Below are 23,099 nucleotides of genomic sequence, written 5' to 3'. Positions count from 1 at the left end.
AAGAGTAGCTGCTGCCTTGGCAGGAACTAATGCGGGTCCATAATAAACCCCAGGAAGAGTAGCTGCTGCCTTGGCAGGAACTAATGCGGGTCCATAATAAACCCCAGGAAGAGTAGCTGCTGCCTTGGCAGGAACTAATGAGGATCCATAATAAACCCCAGGAAGAGTAGCTGCTGCCTTGGCAGGAACTAATGGGGATCCATAATAAACCCCAGGAAGAGTAGCTGCTGCCTTGGCAGGAACTAATGAGGATTCATAATAAACCCCAGGAAGAGTAGCTGCTGCCTTGGCAGGAACTAATGAGGATCCATAATAAACCCCAGGAAGAGTAGCTGCTGCCTTGGCAGGAACTAATGCGGGTCCATAATAAACCCCAGGAAGAGTAGCTGCTGCCTTGGTAGGAACTAATGAGGATCCATAATAAACCCCAGGAAGAGTAGCTGCTGCCTTGGCAGGAACTAATGGGGATCCATAATAAACCCCAGGAAGAGTAGCTGCTGCCTTGGCAGGAACTAATTCGGGTCCATAATAAACCCCAGGAAGAGTAGCTGCTGCCTTGGCAGGTACTAATGGGGATCCATAATAAACCCCAGGAAGAGTAGCTGCTGCTTTGGCAGGAACTAATGGGGATCCATAATAAACCCCAGGAAGAGTAGCTGCTGCCTTGACAGGAACTAATGGGGATCCATAATAAACCCCAGGAAGAGTAACTGCTGCCTTGGCAGGAACTATTGGGGATCCATAATAAACCCCAGGAAGAGTAGCTGCTGCCTTGGCAGGAACTAATGGGGATCCATAATAAACCCCAGGAAGAGTAGCTGCTGCCTTGACAGGAACTAATGGGCGTCCATAATAAACACAAATAAATACAAATAAATACTGCTGCTGCTCTGTGGCTTCGCTGAGGAGCTCACGCTTTGAACACACCGACAGCATCGTGGCGCAAAATAGTACGCAGCATCGTCTGGGTATGTATGCAACAACAGTTCAACATTCACCTTCTGCTACCATTTCTGTCAAGCCGTCTACGCGTACAGTTTGACGCATACGTTCGATAAATCCAATGTTACGCACCACACCCGAACGCACTGCCTCTACAACGCAACGCTACAAGGCAAACGCAGCCTTCCATTGGAAATCAATGTAATTCTGGTGTACTAAAATGCAATGACGCTGTTGGTGTGATCAACGCGTCACACCCCTGCTACTACTGCTGCTGCTCAGTGGCGTCACTGAGGAGCAAGCCGGTGGAGTAGTTTTTGGAGGTGGGCTCAGGATAAAGCTTCCCAGTGGCGTCGCTGAGGAGCAAGTCAGTGGAGTAGTTCTTGGAGGTGGGCTCAGGATAGAGCTTCCCAGTGGCGTCGCTGAGGAGCAAGTCAGTGGAGTAGTTCTTGGAGGTGGGCTCAGGATAGAGCTTCCCAGTGGCGTCGCTGAGGAGCAAGTCAGTGGAGTAGTTCACGGAGGTGGGCTCAGGATAGAGCTTCCCAGTGGCGTCGCTGAGGAGCAAGTCAGTGGAGTAGTTCTTGGAGGTGGGCTCAGGATAAAGCTTCCCAGTGGCGTCGCTGAGGAGCAAGCCGGTGGAGTAGTTCTTGGAGGTGGGCTCAGGATAAAGCTTCCCAGTGGCGTCGCTGAGGAGCAAGTCAGTGGAGTAGTTCACGGAGGTGGGCCCAGGATAAAGCTTCCCAGTGGCGTCGCTGAGGAGCAAGTCAGTGGAGTAGTTCACGGAGGTGGGCTCAGGATAGAGCTTCCCAGGGCGTAGACTTCGGGTTCCAAACTTTGTGTGCCTGAAACAGCCGACAAAACCCTAACCGAACTCCAAAACGAACAAAAACTCACAAAATGTATCAGAATATATGCATGAACTGTTGTCATGGTAAACGACACTGTACCGAACTGTTTCGGTTGGAAAGCATGCGGCTCGCCTTTACCACCAAGGACTATCCAGAAAAAAATAGCAAACCAAAACCTGCAAAAGATAAACTGCAGAAATCTGGAAACAACTCAAATCTGAGTGAGTAATGGTCAGTGAAGCTCCTTCTGAAGCCAAAAGCTTTCATATAAGGATCAGAGTAAAGTGTGAAATGATTTATATTTATTTACCTCTGGGTGGCTACTCTGGGTGGTACTATATACAGTTATATAAAGACTTGATGCTAAGTTAATAAGGTTACTAAGCTACAGTACCTACCAAGCATGCTAGGACAGACCAACTGTAACTTCAATCAGAACGGAGGTGTGAAGTGAGAGGTGTGAAAGCCGCCGTGGTGGAAAAAGTACCACATACTTGTGTCATACTTGTGTCATACTTGAGTAAAAGTAAAGACACCTTTATAGAAAATTACTCAACCAGTAAAATACAACTTGAGTAAAAGTCTAAAAGTATTTGGTTTTGAATATACTTAAGTATCAAAAGTAAAAGTCATATAAATCACGTCTGTGCTTATTGAGCGCTGACGTAATTACCTGTCACAACTTGTGGACTTGTTTACGTGCTGCTGTGCGTTTTGTTGCTAGCGGTACTTTGCTACCTGCCAACTTTACCGTTTTACATTTACATTTTTTCCTCGACTGTTTTCATTAGACTTTTTCACTCCGGACACTTTATCTGGACATGGTTCTACAGGACCTCCACCAGCCGAAACTAAGAAGTAGCATTAACATTATGCCTTCTAATTGCAGTCGCTGTACTCATAATATACAGGAGAACGATCGCCTTATGGTGAGGATAGGCATGCTGCCAGCCCAGCTTCAGACGCAATCGTTAGGCAAGGGTAACTTCAGTGTAGGAAAGGATGAAACAGCGTCTGTGCCACCAGTAAGTACAGATAGTAGTATAAATCCCCTCGCACAGTCCCCCGCAGCTGGACAACTTTCTCATGGCTTCTGGAAGGAAATGCTGTAGGAATGCTCAACCGGTGTCGCTTCCAAAACTGTTAAAATAATGTCTGTGAGTATAACAGAACTGATATGACAGGCGAAAACCCGAGGAAAATCCAACCAGGAAGTACTATTATTTTGAAAGGCTGTTTTTCCATTGAAAGCCTATCCATCATACAAAGACTTAGGACCCAGTTCACGAGCTCTGTGGGTTCCACTACATGTGGCCAGTCTTGAGGCATTGTTTCAGGCGTTTACTCTGAAAAATGAGGGAGATACAGCACTTTCAATCAGTGGCCAGTGGAAATTTCCATTCATCAGCCATGCGCCCTGATCGGGAACGCGCCTTTCTTGTTTCTCCTTTCCTATTGACGAAGCTTTTGTCCGGTTGAAATATTGATTATTTATGACAAAAACAACCGGAGGATTGATTTTAAACATCGTTTGGCATGTTTCTACTAACTTTTATTGTACTTTTTAAAAACTTTTCGTCTGGACTTATTAGTGCTTATTTAATGCTATTTCTTAAGCATTCGGATTACTGGACAAAACGCGCAAACAAAAAGGAGGAATTTGGTCATAAAGAGGGACATTATCGAACAAAACTAACATTTATTGTCTAACATGGAGACCTGGGAGTGCCACCAGATGAAGATCATCAAAGGAAAGTGATTCATTTTAATGCTATATCTGACTTTTGTGACACTCTCCTTGGCTGAAAAATGGCTGTATGGGTTTCTGTGGCTAGGTGCAGACCTAACATAATCGCAAAGTGTGCTTTCTCCGTAAAGCCTTTTTGAAATCTGACAGCGGTTGCATTAAGGAGAAGTTTATCTTTATTCGTATGTTTAACACTTGTATCATTTATCAATGTTTATGATGAGTATTTCTGTAATTTGATGTGGCTCTATGCACTTTCACCAGATGTTTGTTTGAGACTGGCACGTTATGGTCAAAAATGCACTATGTAAACTGAGGTTTTTGGATATAAATATGAACTTTATCGAACAAAACATACATGTATTGTGTAACATGAAGTCCTATGAGTGCCATCTGATGAAGATCAAAGGTTAGTGATGAATTTTATCTCTATTTCTGTTTTTTGTTACTCCTCTCTTTGGCTGGAAAAATGGCTGTATGGTTTTCTGTGACTAGGTGCTGACCTAACATAATCGCATGGCGTGCTTTCGCAGTAAAACCTTTTTGAAATCGGACACTGTGGCTGGATTTACAACAAATTTTTCTTTAAAATGGTGGATAATACTTGTATGTTTGAGGAGTTTTAATTATGGGATTTCTGTTTTGAATTTGGCGCCCTGCAATTCCACTGGCTGTTGTCGAGGTGGGACGCTAGCGTACTTGTACGCACTTGTACCAGAGAAGTTAAGCAACGAGACGGAGTCAGAGGCCGAGCCTTCTCTGGTCTCTCCTCCACCCGTTACGGGGTCTGAGACGCCAAAGCCTCCCACCATTAGCTCTGACAAATTGAAAACTCTAGTCATTGGCGACTCCATTACCCGCAGTATTAGACTTAAAACGAATCATCCAGCGATCATACACTGTTTACCAGGGAGCAGGGCTACCGACGTCAAGGCTAATCTGAAGATGGTGCTGGCTAAAGCTAAAACTGGTGAGTGTAGAGAGTATAGGGAGATTGTTATCCACGTCAGCACCAACGATGTTAGGATGAAACAGTCAGAGGTCACCAAGCACAACATAGCTTCAGCGTGTAAATCAGCTAGAAAGATGTGTCGGCATCGAGTAATTGTCTCTGGCCCCCTCCCAGTTAGGGGGAGTGACGAGCTCTACAGCAGAGTCTCACAACTCAATCGCTGGTTGAAAACTGTTTTCTGCCCCTCCCAAAAGATAGAATTTGTAGATAATTGGCCCTCTTTCTAGGACTCAGTCACAAACAGGACCAAGCCTGACCTGCTGAGGAGTGACGGACTCCATCCTAGCTGGAGGGGTGCTCTCATCTTATCTATGATCATAGACAGGGCTCTAACTCCACAATGAGATAGGGTGCAGGCCAGGCAGCAGGCTGTTAGCCAGCCTGCCATCTAAGTGGAGTCTGCCACTAGCACAGTCAGTGTAGTCAGCTCAGCTATCCCCATTGAGACCGTGTCTGTGCCTCGACCTAGGTTGGGCAAAACTAAACATGGTGGTGTTCGCCTTAGCAATCTCACTAGAATAAAGACCTCCTCCATTCCTGTCATTATTGAAAGAGATTGTGATACCTCACATCTCAAAATAGGGTTACTTAATGTTAGATCCCTCACTTCCAAGGCAGTTATAGTCAATGAACTAATCACTGATCATAAACTTGATGTGATTGGCCTGACTGAAACATGGCTTAAGCCTGATGTTAAATGAGGCCTCTCCTCCTGGTTATACTAGTGACCATATCCCCGACAATCCTGCAGAGGTGTTGCTAACATTTACGATACATTTTAATTATTATTTATTACATAATTTTCGTCTTTTGTGCTTCAAGTCATGAAATCTATGCAACCGCCGCAATCACTTTTTGTAGATACTGTTTACCACAGCCACAAAGTCATACAGGCCACCTATTTCTACAACTTATCTTCTTAAAATTTGAATTTAACATAACCACACTGCTAACCTTTCCCTAACACAACCCTAACTTATGCCTAATTTTTGTTTTCATTCATTTTTACGCTATAGCCAACTTTGACTTTGTGGCTGTGGTAACTAGTTGGAAACCAGTGGTAAGGCGCCAAGTTCCTGGACCGTATTTGACGCTCACGGATTTCCCTGAATTCCTATCAGACGTTGTAGTCATGGCACATTATATTCATATTTTTGGTTACTTTAATATTCACATGGAAAAGTCCACAGACCCACTCCAAAAGGCTTTCAGAGCCATCATCGACTCAGTGGGTTTTGTCCAACATGTCTCCGGACCTACTCACTGTCACAGTCATACTCAGAACCTAATTTTGTCCCGTGGAATAGATATTGTGGATCTAAATGTTTTTCCTCATAATCCTGGACTATCGGACCACCATTTTATTACGTTTGCAAAATCGCAACAAATAATCTGCTTAGTTAGACCCCAACCAAGGATCATCAAAAGCTGTGCTATAAGTTCTCGGACAACCCACAGATTCCTAGATGCCCTTCCAGACTCCCTCCACCTACCCAAGGGCGTCAGAGTACAACAATCAGTTAACCACTTAACTGAGGAACTTAATTTAACCTAGCTACTTGGTGTACAGAAAATACCCAAGCAAGCTTCCAGAACATTGGAAAGGAAATGGCGCCACACCAAACTGGAAGTCTTCCGACTAGCTTGGAAAGACAGTACCGTGCAGTATCGAAGAGCCCTCACTGCTGCTCGATCATCCTATTTTTCCAACTTAATTGAGGAGAATAATAACAATCCTAAATATATTTTTTATACTGTCGCAAAGCTAACTAAAAAGCAGCATTCCCCAAGAGAGGATCGCTTTCACTTCAGCAGTGATAAATTCATGAACTTCTTTGATGAAAAGATCAGGATCATTAGAAAGCAAATTACTCCTCTTTGAATCTGCGTAATTCTCCAAAGGTCAGTTGTCCGGAGTCTGCACAACACTGCCAGGACCTAGGATCAAGGGAGACACTCAAGTGTTTTAATACTATATCTCTTGACACATTGATGAAAATAATCATGGCCTCTAAACATTCAAGCTGCATACTGGACCCTATTCCAACTAAACTACTGAAAGAGCTGCTTCCTGTGCTGGCCATCCTATGTTGAACATAATAAACGTCTACCTATCCACCGGATGTGTACCAAACTCACTAAAAGTGCCAGTAATAAAGCCTCTCTTGAAAAAGCCAAACCTTGACCCAGAAAATATTAAAAACTATCGGCCTATATCAAATCTCCAATTCCGCCCAAACATTTTAGAAAAAGCTGTTGCGCAGCTTGAAGACAAACAATGTATACAAAACCCCATCATAGGACTGAGACTGCACTCGTGAAGGTGGTAAATTACCTTTTAGCTGCATCAGACCAAGGCTCTGCATCTGTCCTCGCGCTCCTTGACCTTAGTGCTGCTTTTGATTCCATCGATCACCACATTCTTTTGGAGAGATTGGAAAACCAAATTGGTCTACACGGACAAGTTCTGGCCTGGTTTAGATCGTATCTGTCAGAAAGATATCAGTTTTTCTCTGTGGATGGTTTGTCCTCTGACAAATCAACTGTACATGTTGGTGTTCCTCAAGGTTTTGTTTTTTACTGTTTTCACGACATATTTTAAAGTCATTTGGAAACAGAATGTTAACTTTCACTGCTATGAAGATGATACACAGCTGTACATTTTGATGAAACATGGTGAAGCCCCAAAATTGCCCTCCCTGGAAGCCTGATGGTTCAATTCACACAATTTTTAAGAGAATGTCCCTGGTCATCCCTACTGCCGCTGATCTGGCAGACTCAATAAGCACAAATGCTTTGATTGTAAATGATGTCTGAGTGTTAGTGTGTCCCTGGCTATCCGTCAATAAAACGAAGAAAAAAATTGTGCCGTCTGGTTTGCTTAATATAAGGAATTTTAAATCAATCAAATCAAATCAAATGTATTTATAAAGCCCTTCTTACATCAGCTAATATCTCGAAGTGCTGTACAGAAACCCAGCCTAAAACCCCAAACAGCAAGCAATGCAGGTGTAGAATCACGGCGGCTAGGAAAAACTCCCTAGAAAGGCCAAAACCTAGGAAGAAACCTAGAGAGGAACCAGGCTATGAGGGGTGGCCAGTCCTCTTCTGGCTGTGCCGGGTGGAGATTATAACAGAACATGGCCAAGATGTTCAAATGTTCATAAATGACCAGCCTGGTCAAATAATAATCAGGAGTAAATGTCAGTTGGCTTTTCATAGCCGATCATTAAGAGTATCTCTACCGCTCCTGCGGTCTCTAGAGAGTCATACTATAGTAGGTACAGCTAGCTCTATAGTAGGTACAGCTAGCTCTATAGTAGGTACAGCTAGCTCTATAGTAGGTACAGCTAGCTCTATAGTAGGTACAGCTAGCTCTATAGTAGGTACAGCTAGCTCTGTCATACTATAGTAGGTACAGCTAGCTCTATAGTAGGTACAGCTAGCTCTGTCATACTATAGTAGGTACAGCTAGCTCTATAGAAGGTACAGCTAGCTCTATAGTAGGTACAGCTAGCTCTATAGTAGGTACAGCTAGCTCTATAGTAGGTACAGCTAGCTCTATAGTAGGTACAGCTAGCTCTATAGTAGGTACAGCTAGCTCTGTCATACTATAGTAGGTACAGCTAGCTCTATAGTAGGTACAGCTAGCTCTGTCATACTATAGTAGGTACAGCTAGCTCTATAGTAGGTACAGCTAGCTCTGTCATACTATAGTAGGTACTGTCTAAGCTTCCAAATAGAAAGCTGCACCTGGTCAGACCCCCTACAGGCAGAAAAGACATTAACAAACAGAAAAGGAACCCCACCAACACCCACCCCTTCTCCACCTCTGAGGGAGATATTACTTTAAGATCTAGGTCTGATGAGAACAGAACTGCCACTCCTGCACTTACATTGGACCCATGACTAAGGAAGTACTGCCCCTCCCACTCTATGCCCCACACCGCCTCATTACCACAATCCCTGTGGGTCTCCTGTAAAAACACCACATTTGAAGGTTTATGCCTAATAAACTCATACACTACAGCCCTCCTATTCCCGTCTCCTACTAAACTCATACACTACAGCCCTCCTATTCCTGTCTCCTACTAAACTCATACACTACAGCCCTCCTATTCCTCTAAACTCATACACTACAGCCCTCCTATTCCCGTCTCCTACTAAACTCATACACTACAGCCCTCCTATTCCTGTCTCTTCCTAAACTCATACACTACAGCCCTCCTATTCCTCTAAACTCATACACTACAGCCCTCCTATTCCTCTAAACTCATACACTACAGCCCTCCTATTCCCGTCTCCTACTAAACTCATACACTACAGTCCTCCTATTCCTGTCTCCTACTAAACTCATACACTACAGCCCTCCTATTCCTCTAAACTCATACACTACAGCCCTCCTATTCCTGTCTCCTACTAAACTCATACACTACAGTCCTCCTATTCCTGTCTCCTACTAAACTCATACACTACAGTCCTCCTATTCCTCTAAACTCATACACTACAGCCCTCCTATTCCTGTCTCCTACTAAACTCATACACTACAGTCCTCCTATTCCTGTCTCCTACTAAACTCATACACTACAGTCCTCCTATTCCTGTCTCCTACTAAACTCATACACTACAGCCCTCCTATTCCCGTCTCCTACTAAACTCATACACTACAGCCCTCCTATTCCCGTCTCTTACTAAACTCATACACTACAGCCCTCCTATTCCTGTCTCCTACTAAACTCATACACTACAGTCCTCCTATTCCTGTCTCCTACTAAACTCATGCACTACAGCCCTCCTATTCCCGTCTCCTACTAAACTCATACACTACAGCCCTCCTATTCCTCTAAACTCATACACTACAGCCCTCCTATTCCTCTAAACTCATACACTACAGCCCTCCTATTCCTCTAAACTCATACACTACAGTCCTCCTATTCCTGTCTCCTACTAAACTCATACACTACAGCCCTCCTATTCCCGTCTCCTACTAAACTCATACACTACAGCCCTCCTATTCCCGTCTCTTACTAAACTCATACACTACAGCCCTCCTATTCCTGTCTCCTACTAAACTCATACACTACAGTCCTCCTATTCCTGTCTCCTACTAAACTCATGCACTACAGCCCTCCTATTCCCGTCTCCTACTAAACTCATACACTACAGCCCTCCTATTCCTCTAAACTCATACACTACAGCCCTCCTATTCCTCTAAACTCATACACTACAGCCCTCCTATTCCTCTAAACTCATACACTACAGTCCTCCTATTCCTGTCTCCTACTAAACTCATACACTACAGCCCTCCTATTCCCGTCTCTTACTAAACTCATACACTACAGCCCTCCTATTCCTCTAAACTCATACACTACAGCCCTCCTATTCCTCTAAACTCATACACTACAGCCCTCCTATTCCTGTCTCTTAATAAACTCATACACTACAGCCCTCCTATTCCTCTAAACTCATACACTACAGCCCTCCTATTCCTGTCTCTTACTAAACTCATACACTACAGCCCTCCTATTCCTACTAAACTCATACACTACAGCCCTCCTATTCCTGTCTCTTACTAAACTCATACACTACAGCCCTCCTATTCCTCTAAACTCATACACTACAGCCCTCCTATTCCTGTGTCCTACTAAACTCATACACTACAGCCCTCCTATTCCTGTCTCCTACTAAACTCATACACTACAGCCCTCCTATTCCTCTAAACTCATACACTACAGCCCTCCTATTCCTCTAAACTCATACACTACAGCCCTCCTATTCCTGTCTCCTACTAAACTCATACACTACAGCCCTCCTATTCCTCTAAACTCATACACTACAGCCCTCCTATTCCTGTCTCCTACTAAACTCATACACTACAGCCCTCCTATTCCTCTAAACTCATACACTACAGCCCTCCTATTCCTGTCTCCTACTAAACTCATACACTACAGCCCTCCTATTCCTGTCTCCTACTAAACTCATACACCACAGTCCTCCTATTCCTGTCTCCTACTAAACTCATACACTACAGCCCTCCTATTCCTGTCTCCTACTAAACTCATACACTACAGCCCTCCTATTCCCGTCTCTTACTAAACTCATACACTACAGCCCTCCTATTCCTCTAAACTCATACACTACAGCCCTCCTATTCCCGTCTCCTACTAAACTCATACACTACAGCCCTCCTATTCCTGTCTCCTACTAAACTCATACACTACAGCCCTCCTATTCCCGTCTCCTACTAAACTCATACACTACAGCCCTCCTATTCCTGTCTCCTACTAAACTCATACACTACAGCCCTCCTATTCCTGTCTCCTACTAAACTCATACACTACAGCCCTCCTATTCCTCTAAACTCATACACTACAGCCCTCCTATTCCTGTCTCCTACTAAACTCATACACTACAGCCCTCCTATTCCTCTAAACTCATACACTACACCCTCCTATTCCGTCTCCTACTAAACTCATACACTACAGCCCTCCTATTCCTGTCTCCTACTAAACTCATACACTACAGCCCTCCTATTCCTCTAACTCATACACTACAGCCCTCCTATCCTGTCTCCTACTAAACTCATACACTACAGCCCTCCTATTCCTGTCTCTTACTAAACTCATACACTACAGCCCTCCTATTCCCATCTCCTACTAAACTCATACACTACAGCCCTCCTATTCCTCTAAACTCATATACTACAGCCCTCCTATTCCTGTCTCCTACTAAACTCATACACTACAGCCCTCCTATTCCTGTCTCTTACTAAACTCATACACTACAGCCCTCCTATTCCCGTCTCCTACTAAACTCATACACTACAGCCCTCCTATTCCTATAAACTCAACACTACAGCCCTCCTATTCCCTAAACTCATACCTGTACTCTACCAGATTATATCATATACAACACCACATCACAATAACCCTGTTACTCTACCAGATTATATCATATATAACATCAACACCACAATAACTTTCTGTTACTCTACCAGATTATATCATATATAACACCACACCACAATAACCTCTCTGTTACTCTACCAGATTATATCATATATAACACCAACACCACAATAACCTCTGTTATCTCTACCAGATTATATCATATATAACACCAACACCACAATAACCTCTCTGTTACTCTCTACATATTATATATATATATACACCCAACACCACACTAACCTCTCTGTTACTCTACCAGATTATACCATATATAACACCAACACCACAATAACCTCTCTGTTACTCTACCAGATATATTCATATATAACACCAACACCACATAACCTCTCTGTTACTCTACCAGATTATATCATATATAACACCAACCACAATAACCTCTGTTACTCTACCAGATTATATCATATATAACACCAACACCACAATAACCTCTCTGTTAATCTACCAGATTATATCAATATTATAACACCAACACCACAATAACCTCTGTTACTCTACCAGATTATATCATATATAACACCAACACCACAATAACCTCTCTGTTACTCTACCAGATTATATCATATATAACACCACACCACAATACCCTCTGTTACTCTACCAGATTATTCATATATAACACCACACCACAATAACCTCTCTGTTACTCTACCAGATTATATATATATAACACCAACACCACAATAACCTCTCTGTTACTCTACCAGATTATATCATATATACACCAACACCAAATAACCTCCTGTTACTCTACCAGATTATATCATATATAACACCAACACCACAATAACCTCTCTGTTACTCTACCAGATTTATCATATATAACACCAACACCACAATAACCTCTCTGTTACTCTACCAGATTATATCATATATAACACCAACACCACAATAACCTCTCGTTACTCTACCAGATTATATCATATATAACACCAACACCACAATAACCTCTCTGTTACTCTACCAGATTTATATCATATATAACACCAACACCACAATAACCTTCTGTTACTCTACCAGATTATATCATATATAACACCAACACCACCATAACCCTCTGTTACTCTACCAATATTCATATATACACCAACACCACATACCTCTGTTTACTCTACCAGATATATCATATATAACACCAACACCACAATAACCTCTGTTACTCTACCAGATATATCATATATAACACCAACACCACAATAACCTCTCTGTTTACTCTACCAATTATATCATATATAACACCAACACCACATAACCTCTGTTACTCTACCAGATATATCATATATAACACCAACACCACAATAACCTCTCTGTTACTCTACAGATTATATCATATATAACACCAAACCACAATAACCTCTGTTACTCTACAGATTATATATATAACCCCACACCACATAACCTCTCTGTTACTCTACCAGATTATATCATATAAACACCAACACCACAATAACCTCTGTTACTCTACCAATTATATCATATATAAAACAACACCACAATAACCTTTCTGTCTCTACCAGATTATATCATATATAACACCAACACCACAATAACCTCTCTGTTACTCTACCAGATTATATCAATATAACACCAACACCACATAACCTCTGTTACTCTACCAGATTATATCATATATAACACCAACACCACAATAACCTCTCTGTTACTCTACCAGATTTATCAATATATAACACCAACACCACAATAACCTCTCTGTTACTCTACCAGATTATATCATATATAACACCAACACCACCAATAACCTCTCGTTACTCTACAGATTATATCATATATAACACCAACACCACAATAACCTCTTGTTACTCTACCAGATTATATCATATAACACCAACACCACAATAACCTCTCGTTACTCTACCAGATTATATCATATATAACACCAACACCACAATAACCTCTCTGTTACTCTACCAGATTATATCATATATAACACCAACACCACAATACCTCTGTTACTCTACCAGATTATATCATATATAACACCACAATAACTCTGTTACTCTACCAGATTATATCATATATAACACCAACACCACAATAACCTCTCTGTTACTCTACCAGATTATATATATATAACACCACACCACAATAACCTCTCTGTTACTCTACCGTTTATACATATATAACACCAACACCACAATACCTCTCTGTTACTCTACCAGATTATATCATATATAACACCAACACCACAATAACCTCTTGTTACTCTACCAGATTATATCATATATAACACCAACACCACAATAACCTCTCTGTTACTCTACCAGATTATATCATATATAACACAACACCACAATAACCTCTCTGTTATCTACCAGATTATATCATATATAACACCACAACCACATTAACCTCTGTACTCTACCAGATTATATCATATATAACACCACACCAACTAACCTCTCTGTTACTCCTACCAGATTATATTCATATATAACACCAACACCACAATAACCTCTGTTTACTCTACCAGATTATATCATATATACACCAACACAACAATAACCTCTCTGTTACTCTACCATTATATAATATATAACACCAACACCACAATAACCTCTCTGTTACTCTACCAGATTATACATTATAACACCAACACCACAATAACCTCTCGTTACTCTACAGATTATATCTATATCACCAACACCACAATAACCTCTCTGTTACTCTACCAGATTATATCATATATAACACCAACACCACAATAACCTCTCTGTTACTCTACCAGATTATATCATATATAACACCAACACCACAATAACCTCTGTACTCTACCAGATTATATCATATATACACCAACACCACAATAACCTCTCTGTTACTCTACCAGATTATATCATATATAACACCAACACCACAATAACCTCTTGTTACTCTACCAGATTATATCATATATACACCAACAACAAAATACCTCTCTGTTCTCTACCAGATTATATCATATATAACACCACACCACAATAACCTCTGTTACTCTACCAGATTATATCATATATAACACCAACACCACAATAACCTCTGTTACCTCACCAGATTATATATCATATATAACACCAACACCACAATAACCTCTCTGTTACTCTACCAGATTATATCATATATAACACCAACACCACAATAACCCTCTGTTACTCTACCAGATTAATCATATATAACACCAACACCACAATAACCTCTCTGTTACTCTACTATATCATATATAACACCAACACCACAATAACCTCTGTTACTCTACCAGATTAATCATATTAACCCAACACCACAATAACCTCTCTGTACTCTACCAGATTATATCATATATAACACCAACCACACAATAACCTCTGTTACTCTACCAGATTATATCATATATAACACAACACCACAATAACCTTTCTGTTACTCTACACAGATTATATCATATATAACACCAACACCACAATAACCTCTCTGTTACTCTACCAGATTATATCATATATAACACCAACACCACAATAACCTCTGTTACTCTACCAGATTATATCATATATAACACCAACACCACAATAACCTCTCTGTTACTCTACCAGATTATAATATAATAACACCAACACCACAATAACCTCTCTGTTACTCTACCAGATTATACCATATATAACACCAACACCACAATAACCTCTCTGTTACTCTACCAGATTATATCATATATAACCCAACACCACAATAACCTCTCTGTTACTCTACCAGATTATATCATATATAACACCAACACCACAATAACCTCTCTGTTACTCTACCAGATTATATCATATATACACCAACACCACAATAACCTCTCTGTTACTCTACCAGATTATATTCATTATAACACCAACACCACAAATAACCTCTGTTACTCTACCAGATTATATCATAATATAACACAACACAATAACCTCTGTTACTCTACCAGATTATATCATATATAACACCAACACCACAATAACCTCTCTGTTACTCTACCAGATTATATCTATATAACACCAACACCACAATAACCTCTGTTTCTCTACCAGATTAATCATAATAATAACACCAACACCACAATAACCTCTCTGTTACTCTACCAGATTATATCTAATTAACACCAACACCACACACAATAACCTCTCGTTACTCTACCAGATTATATCATATATAACACCAACACCACAATAACCTTGTTACTCTACCAGATTACTATATATAACACCAACACCACAATAACCTCTCTGTTACTCTACCAGATTATATCATATATACACCACACCACAAATACCTCGTTACTCTACCAGATTATATCATATATAACACCAACACCACAATAACCTCTGTTACTCACCAGATTATATCATTATAACACCACACCCACAATAACCTCTGTTACTCTACCAGATTATATCATATATAACACCAACACCCATAACCTCCTGTTACTCTACCAGATTATACATATATAACACCAACACCACAATAACCTCTGTTACTCTACCAGATTATATCATATATAACACCAACACCACAATAACCTCTGTTACTCTACCAGATTATATCAATATAACACCACACCACAATAACCTCTCTGTTACTCTACCAGATTATATCATATATAACACCAACACCACAATAACCTCTCGTTACTCTACCAGATTATATCATATATAACACCAACACCACATTAACCTCTGTTACTCTACCAGATTATATCATATAACACCAACACCACAATAACCTCTCTGTTCTCTACCAGATATATCATATATAACACCAACACACAATAACCTCTGTTCTCTACCAGATTATATCAATATAACACCACAATAACCTCTGTTACTCTACCAGATTATATCATATATAACACCAACACCACAATAACCTCTGTTACTCTACCAGATTATATCATATATAACACCAACACCACAATAACCTCTGTTACTCTACCAGATTATATCATATATAACACCAACACCACAATAACCTCTCGTTACTCTACCAGATTATATCATAATTAACACCAACACCACAATAATCTCTCTGTTACTCTACCGATTATATCATATATAACACCAACACCACAATAACCTTGTTACTCTACCAGATTATATCTATATAACACCAACACCACAATAACCTCTCTGTTACTCTACCAGATTATATCATATATAACACAAACACCACAATACCTCTGTTACTCTACCAGATTATATCATATATAACCAACACCACAATAACCTCTGTTACTCTACAGATTATATCATATATAACACCAACACCACAATAACCTCTGTTACTCTACCAGATTATATCATATATAACACCCACACCACAATAACCTCTGTTACTCTACCAGATTATATCATATATAACACCAACACCACAATAACCTCTCTGTTACTCTACCAGATTATATCATATATACACCAACACCACAATAACCTCTGTTACTCTACCAGATTATATCATATATAACACCAACACCACAATAACCTCTCTGTTACTCTACCAGATTATATCATATATAAACACCAACACCACAATAACCTCTGTACTCTACCAGATTATATCATATATAACACCAACACCACAATAACCTCTGTTACTCTACCAGATTATATCATATATAACACCAAACACCACATATACCTCTGTTACTCTACCAATTATATCATATATAACACCAACACCACAATAACCTCTCTGTTACTCTACCATATATAATCATATATAACACCAACACCACAATAACCTCTGTTACTCTACCAGATTATATCATATATAACACCAACACCACATAACCTCTCTGTTACTCTACCTGATTATATCATAAATAACCCTAACACCACAATAACCTCTCTGTTTAGCTACCTGATTATATCATATATAACCCACACCACAATAACCTCTGTACTCTACCAGATTATATCATATATACACCCACCCCACAATAACCTCTCTGTTACTCTACCAGATTATATAATAATAACACCAACACCAACACCACAATAACCTCTGTTACTCTACCAGATTAATCATATATAACACCAACACCACAATAACCTTGTTACTCTACCTGATTATATCATAAATAACCCTAACACCACAATAACCTCTCTGTTTAGCTACCTGATTATATCATATATAACCCTAACTGCAACACCAAAAGAACCTCTGTTAATATACCTGATTATATCATATATACACCAACACCACAATAACCTCTGTTACTCTACCAGATTATATCATATATAACACCAACACCACAATAACCTCTGTTACTCTACCAGATTATATCATATATAACACCAACACCAACATAACCTCTCTGTTACTCTACCAGATTATATCATATATAAACAAACACCACAATAACCTCTCGTTACTCTACCAGATTATATCATATATAACACCAACACCACAATAACTCTCTGTTACTCTACCAGATTATATCATATATAACACCAACACCACAATAACCTCTGTTACTCTACCATATTATATAATATATAACACCAACACCACAATAACCTCTGTTACTCTACCAGATTATATCATATATAACACACACCACAATTAACCTCTGTTACTCTACCAGATTATATCATATATAACACCAACACCACAATAACCTCGTGTTACTCTACCAGATTATATCAATATATACACAACACCACAATAACCTCTCTGTTACTCTACCAGTTTATATCATATATAACACCAACACCACAATAACCTCTGTTACCTACCAGATTATATCATATATAACACCAACACCACAATAACCTCTCTGTTACTCTACCAGATTATATCATATATAACACCAACACCACAATAACCTCTGTTACTCTACCAGATTATATCATATATAACACCACAATAACCTCTGTTACTCTACCAGATTATATCATATATAACACCAACACACAATAACCTCTCTGTACTCTACCAGATTATATCAATATACACCAACACCACAATAACCTCTCTGTTACTCTACCAATTATATCTATATAACACCACACATAACCCTGTTACTCTACCAGATTATATCATATATCACCAACACCACAATAACCTTCTGTTACTCTACCAGATTATATCATATATAACACCAACACCACAATACCTCTCTGTTACTCTACCAGATTATATCATATATAACACCAACACCACAATAACCTCTGTTACTCTCACAGATTATATCATATATAACACCAACACCAAATAAACCTCTGTTACTCTACCAGATTATATCTATATAACACCAACACCACAATAACCTCTCTGTTACTCTACCAGATTATATCATATATAACACCAACACCACAATAACCTCTGTTACTCTACCAGATTATAATCATATATAAACACCAACACCACAATAACCTCTGTTACTCTACCAGATTATATCATATATAACACCAACACCACATTAACTCTCGTTACTCTACCAGATTAATCATATATAACACCAACACCACAATCACTCTCTGTTACTCTACCAGATTATATCATATATAACACCAACACCACAATAACCTCTGTTACTCTACCAGATTATATCATATATAACACCAACACACAATAACTCTGTTACTCTACCAGATTATATCATATATAACACCAACACCACAATAACCTCTGTTACTCTACCAGATTATATCATATATAACACCACAACCCCACAATAACCTCTGTTACTCTACCAGATTATATCATATATAACACCAACACCACAATAACCTCTGTTACTCTACCAGATTATATAATATATAACACCAACACCACAATAACCTCTCTGTTACTCTACCAGATATATCATATATACACCAACACCACAATAACCTTCTGTTACTCTACCAGATTATATCAATATAACACCAACACCACAATAACCTCTCTGTACTCTACCAGATTATATCATATATAACACCAACACCACAATAACCTCTCTGTTACTCTACCAGATTATATCATATAACACCAACACCACAATAACCTCTGTTACTCTACCAGATTATATCATATATACCACCAACACCACAATAACCTCTTGTTACTCTACCAGAATATTCATATATAACCACCAACACACATAACCTCGTTACTCTACCGATTTACATCATAATAACACCCACACAATAACCTCTGTTACTCTACCAGATTATATCATATATAACACCAACACCACAATAACCTCTCTGTTACTTACCAGATTATATCATATATAACACCAACACCACAATAACCTCTGTTACTCTACCAGATTATATCATATATACACCAACACCACAATAACCTCTGTTACTCTACCAGATTATATCATATATAACACCAACACCACAATAACCTCTGTTACTCTACCAGATTATATCATATATAACACCAACACCACAATAACCCTCTGTTACTCTACCAGATTATATCATATATAACACCAACACCACAATAACCTCTGTTACTCTACCAGATTATATCATATATAACACCACACCACAATAACCTCTCTGTTACTCTACCAGATTATATAAATATAACACCAACACCACAATAACCTCTCTTACTCTACCAGATTATATCATATATAACACCAACACCACAATAACCTCTTGTTACTCTACCGATTTATCATATATACACCAACACCACAATAACCTCTGTTACTCTACCAGATTATATCATTATAACACCAACACCACAATAACCTCTGTTACTCTACCAGTATATATCATATATAACACCAACACCACAATAACTCTCTGTTACTCTACCAGATTATATCATATATAACACCAACACACAATAACCTCTGTTACTCTACCAGATTATATCATATATAACACCAACACCACAATAACCTCTCTGTTACTCTACAGATTATATCATATATCACACAACCACAAATAACCTTTGTTACTCTACCAGATTATATCATATATAACACCAACACCACATAACCTCTCTGTTACTCTACCAGATTATATCATAATAAACACCAACACCACAATACCTCTGTTACTCTACCAGATTATATCATATATAACACCAACACCACAATAACCTCTGTTACTCTACCAGATTATATCATATATACACCACAATAACCTCTGTTTACCTACCAGTTATATCATATTACACCAAACCAAATAACCTCTCTGTTACTCTACCAATTATATCATATATACACCAACACCACAATAACCTCTGTTACTCTACCAGTTATATCATATATAACACCAACACCACAATACCTCTCTGTTACTCTACCAGATTATATCATATATACACCAACACCACAATAACCTCTTGTCCTCTACCAGATTATATCATATATAACACCAACACCACAATAACCTCTCTGTTACTCTACCAGATTATATATATATAACACCAACACCCACAATAACCTCTCTGTTACTCTACCAGATTATATCATATATACACCAACACCAATAACCTCTTGTACTCTACCAGATTATTCATATATCACCAACACCACAATAACCTCTGTTACTCTACCAGATTATATCATATATAACACCAACACCACAATAACCTCTGTTTACTCTACCAGATTATATCATATATAACACCAACACCACAATAACCTCTCTGTTACTCTACCAGTATATATCATATTAACACCAACACCACAATAACCTCTGTTACTCTACCAGATTATATCATATATAACACCAACACCACATAACCTCTTGTTACTCACCAGATTATATCATATATAACCAACCACACCACAATACCCTCTCTGTTACTCTACCAGATTATATCATATATACACCAACACCACAATAACTCTCTGTTCCTCTACCAGATTATATCATATATAACACCAACACCACAATAACCTCTCTGTTACTCACCAGATTATATAATAATAACACCAACACCACAATACCTCTGTTACTCTACCAGATTATACATATATAACACCAACACCACAATAACCTCCTGTACTCTACCAGATTAATATCATATATACCAACACCACAATAACCTCTCTGTTACTCTACCAGATTATATCATATATAACACCAACACCACAATAACCTCTGTTACTCTACCAGATTATATCATATAACACCAACACCACAATAACCTCTGTTACTCTACCAGATTATATCATATATAACACCAACACCACAATAACCTCTGTTACTCTACCAGATTATATCATATAAACACCACACCACATAACCTCTCTGTTACTCTACCAGATTATATCATATTAACACCAACACCACAATAACCTCTGTTACTCTACCAGATTAATCATATATAACACCAACACCACAATAACCTCTCTGTTACTCTACCAGATTATATAATATAAACACAAACACCACAATAACCTCTCTGTTACTCTACCAGATTAATCATATATACACCAACACCACAATAACCTCTCTGTTACTCTACCAGATTATATCATATATAACACCAACACCACAATAACCTCTCTGTTATCTACCAGATTATATCATATATAACACCAACACCACAATAACCTCTCGTTACTCTACCAGATTATATCATATATAACACCAACACCACAATAACCTCTCTGTTACTCTACCAGATTATATCATATATAACACCAACACACAATAACCTCTGTTACTCTACCAGATTATATCTATATAACACCAACACCACAATAACCTCTGTTACTCTACCAGATTATATCATATATAACACCAACACCACAATAACCTCTGTTACTCTACCAGATATATCATATATAACACCAACACCACAATAACCTCTCTGTTACTCTACCAGATATATCATATATACACCAACACCACAATAACCCTCTTTACTCTACCAGATTATATCATATATAACACAAACACCACAATAACCTCTCTGTACTCTACCAGATTTAATCATAATAACACCACACCACACACAATAACCTCTGTTACTCTACCAGATTATATCATATATAACACCAACACCACAATAACCTTGTTACTCTACCAGATTATATCATATATAACACCAACACCACAATAACCTCTCTGTTACTCTACCAGATTTATATCATATATACACCAACACCACAATAACCTCTCTGTTACTCTACCAGATTATATCATATATAACACCAACACCACAATAACCTCTCTGTTAATCTACCAGATTATATCATATATAAACACCAACACCACAATAACCTCTGTTACTCTACCAGATTATATCAATATATAACACCAACACCACAATAACCTCTGTTACTCTACCAGATTATATCATATATAACACCAACACCACAATAACCTCTGTTACTCTACCAGATTATATCATATATAACACCACACCACAATAACCTCTGTTACTCTACAGATTATCAATATATAACACCAACACCACAATAACCTCTCTGTTACTCTATCCAGATTATAATCATATATAACACCAACACCACAATAACCTCTCGTTACTCTACCAGATTTATCATATTACACCACACCACAATACCTCTGTTACTCTACAGATTATATCATATATAACACCAACACCACAATAACCTCTGTTACTCTACCAGATTATACATAATATAACACCAA

General features: G+C 38.8%; 1 protein-coding gene across 1 annotated transcript in view; it reads right to left on the bottom strand.

Annotated features, from left to right (window-relative positions):
• Positions 1-1,207: 1,207 nt before the first annotated feature.
• LOC120056726 (short transient receptor potential channel 6-like) overlaps positions 1,208-23,099 on the bottom strand; it is an 82,785-nt gene continuing 60,893 nt past the window's right edge. Inside the window, exons 12-13 of the mRNA XM_039004931.1 lie at positions 8,303-8,315; positions 1,208-1,784 (exon numbers count right to left, since the gene is read on the bottom strand). Coding sequence (XP_038860859.1) covers positions 1,208-1,784; positions 8,303-8,315 — 590 coding nt within the window. The remainder of the gene's footprint in view (positions 1,785-8,302; positions 8,316-23,099) is intronic.

This window comes from Salvelinus namaycush, chromosome 12 (assembly GCF_016432855.1).
Source record: "Salvelinus namaycush isolate Seneca chromosome 12, SaNama_1.0, whole genome shotgun sequence".
Taxonomy (NCBI): domain Eukaryota; kingdom Metazoa; phylum Chordata; class Actinopteri; order Salmoniformes; family Salmonidae; genus Salvelinus; species Salvelinus namaycush.
This window is presented reverse-complemented; position numbering and strand designations above follow the sequence as displayed.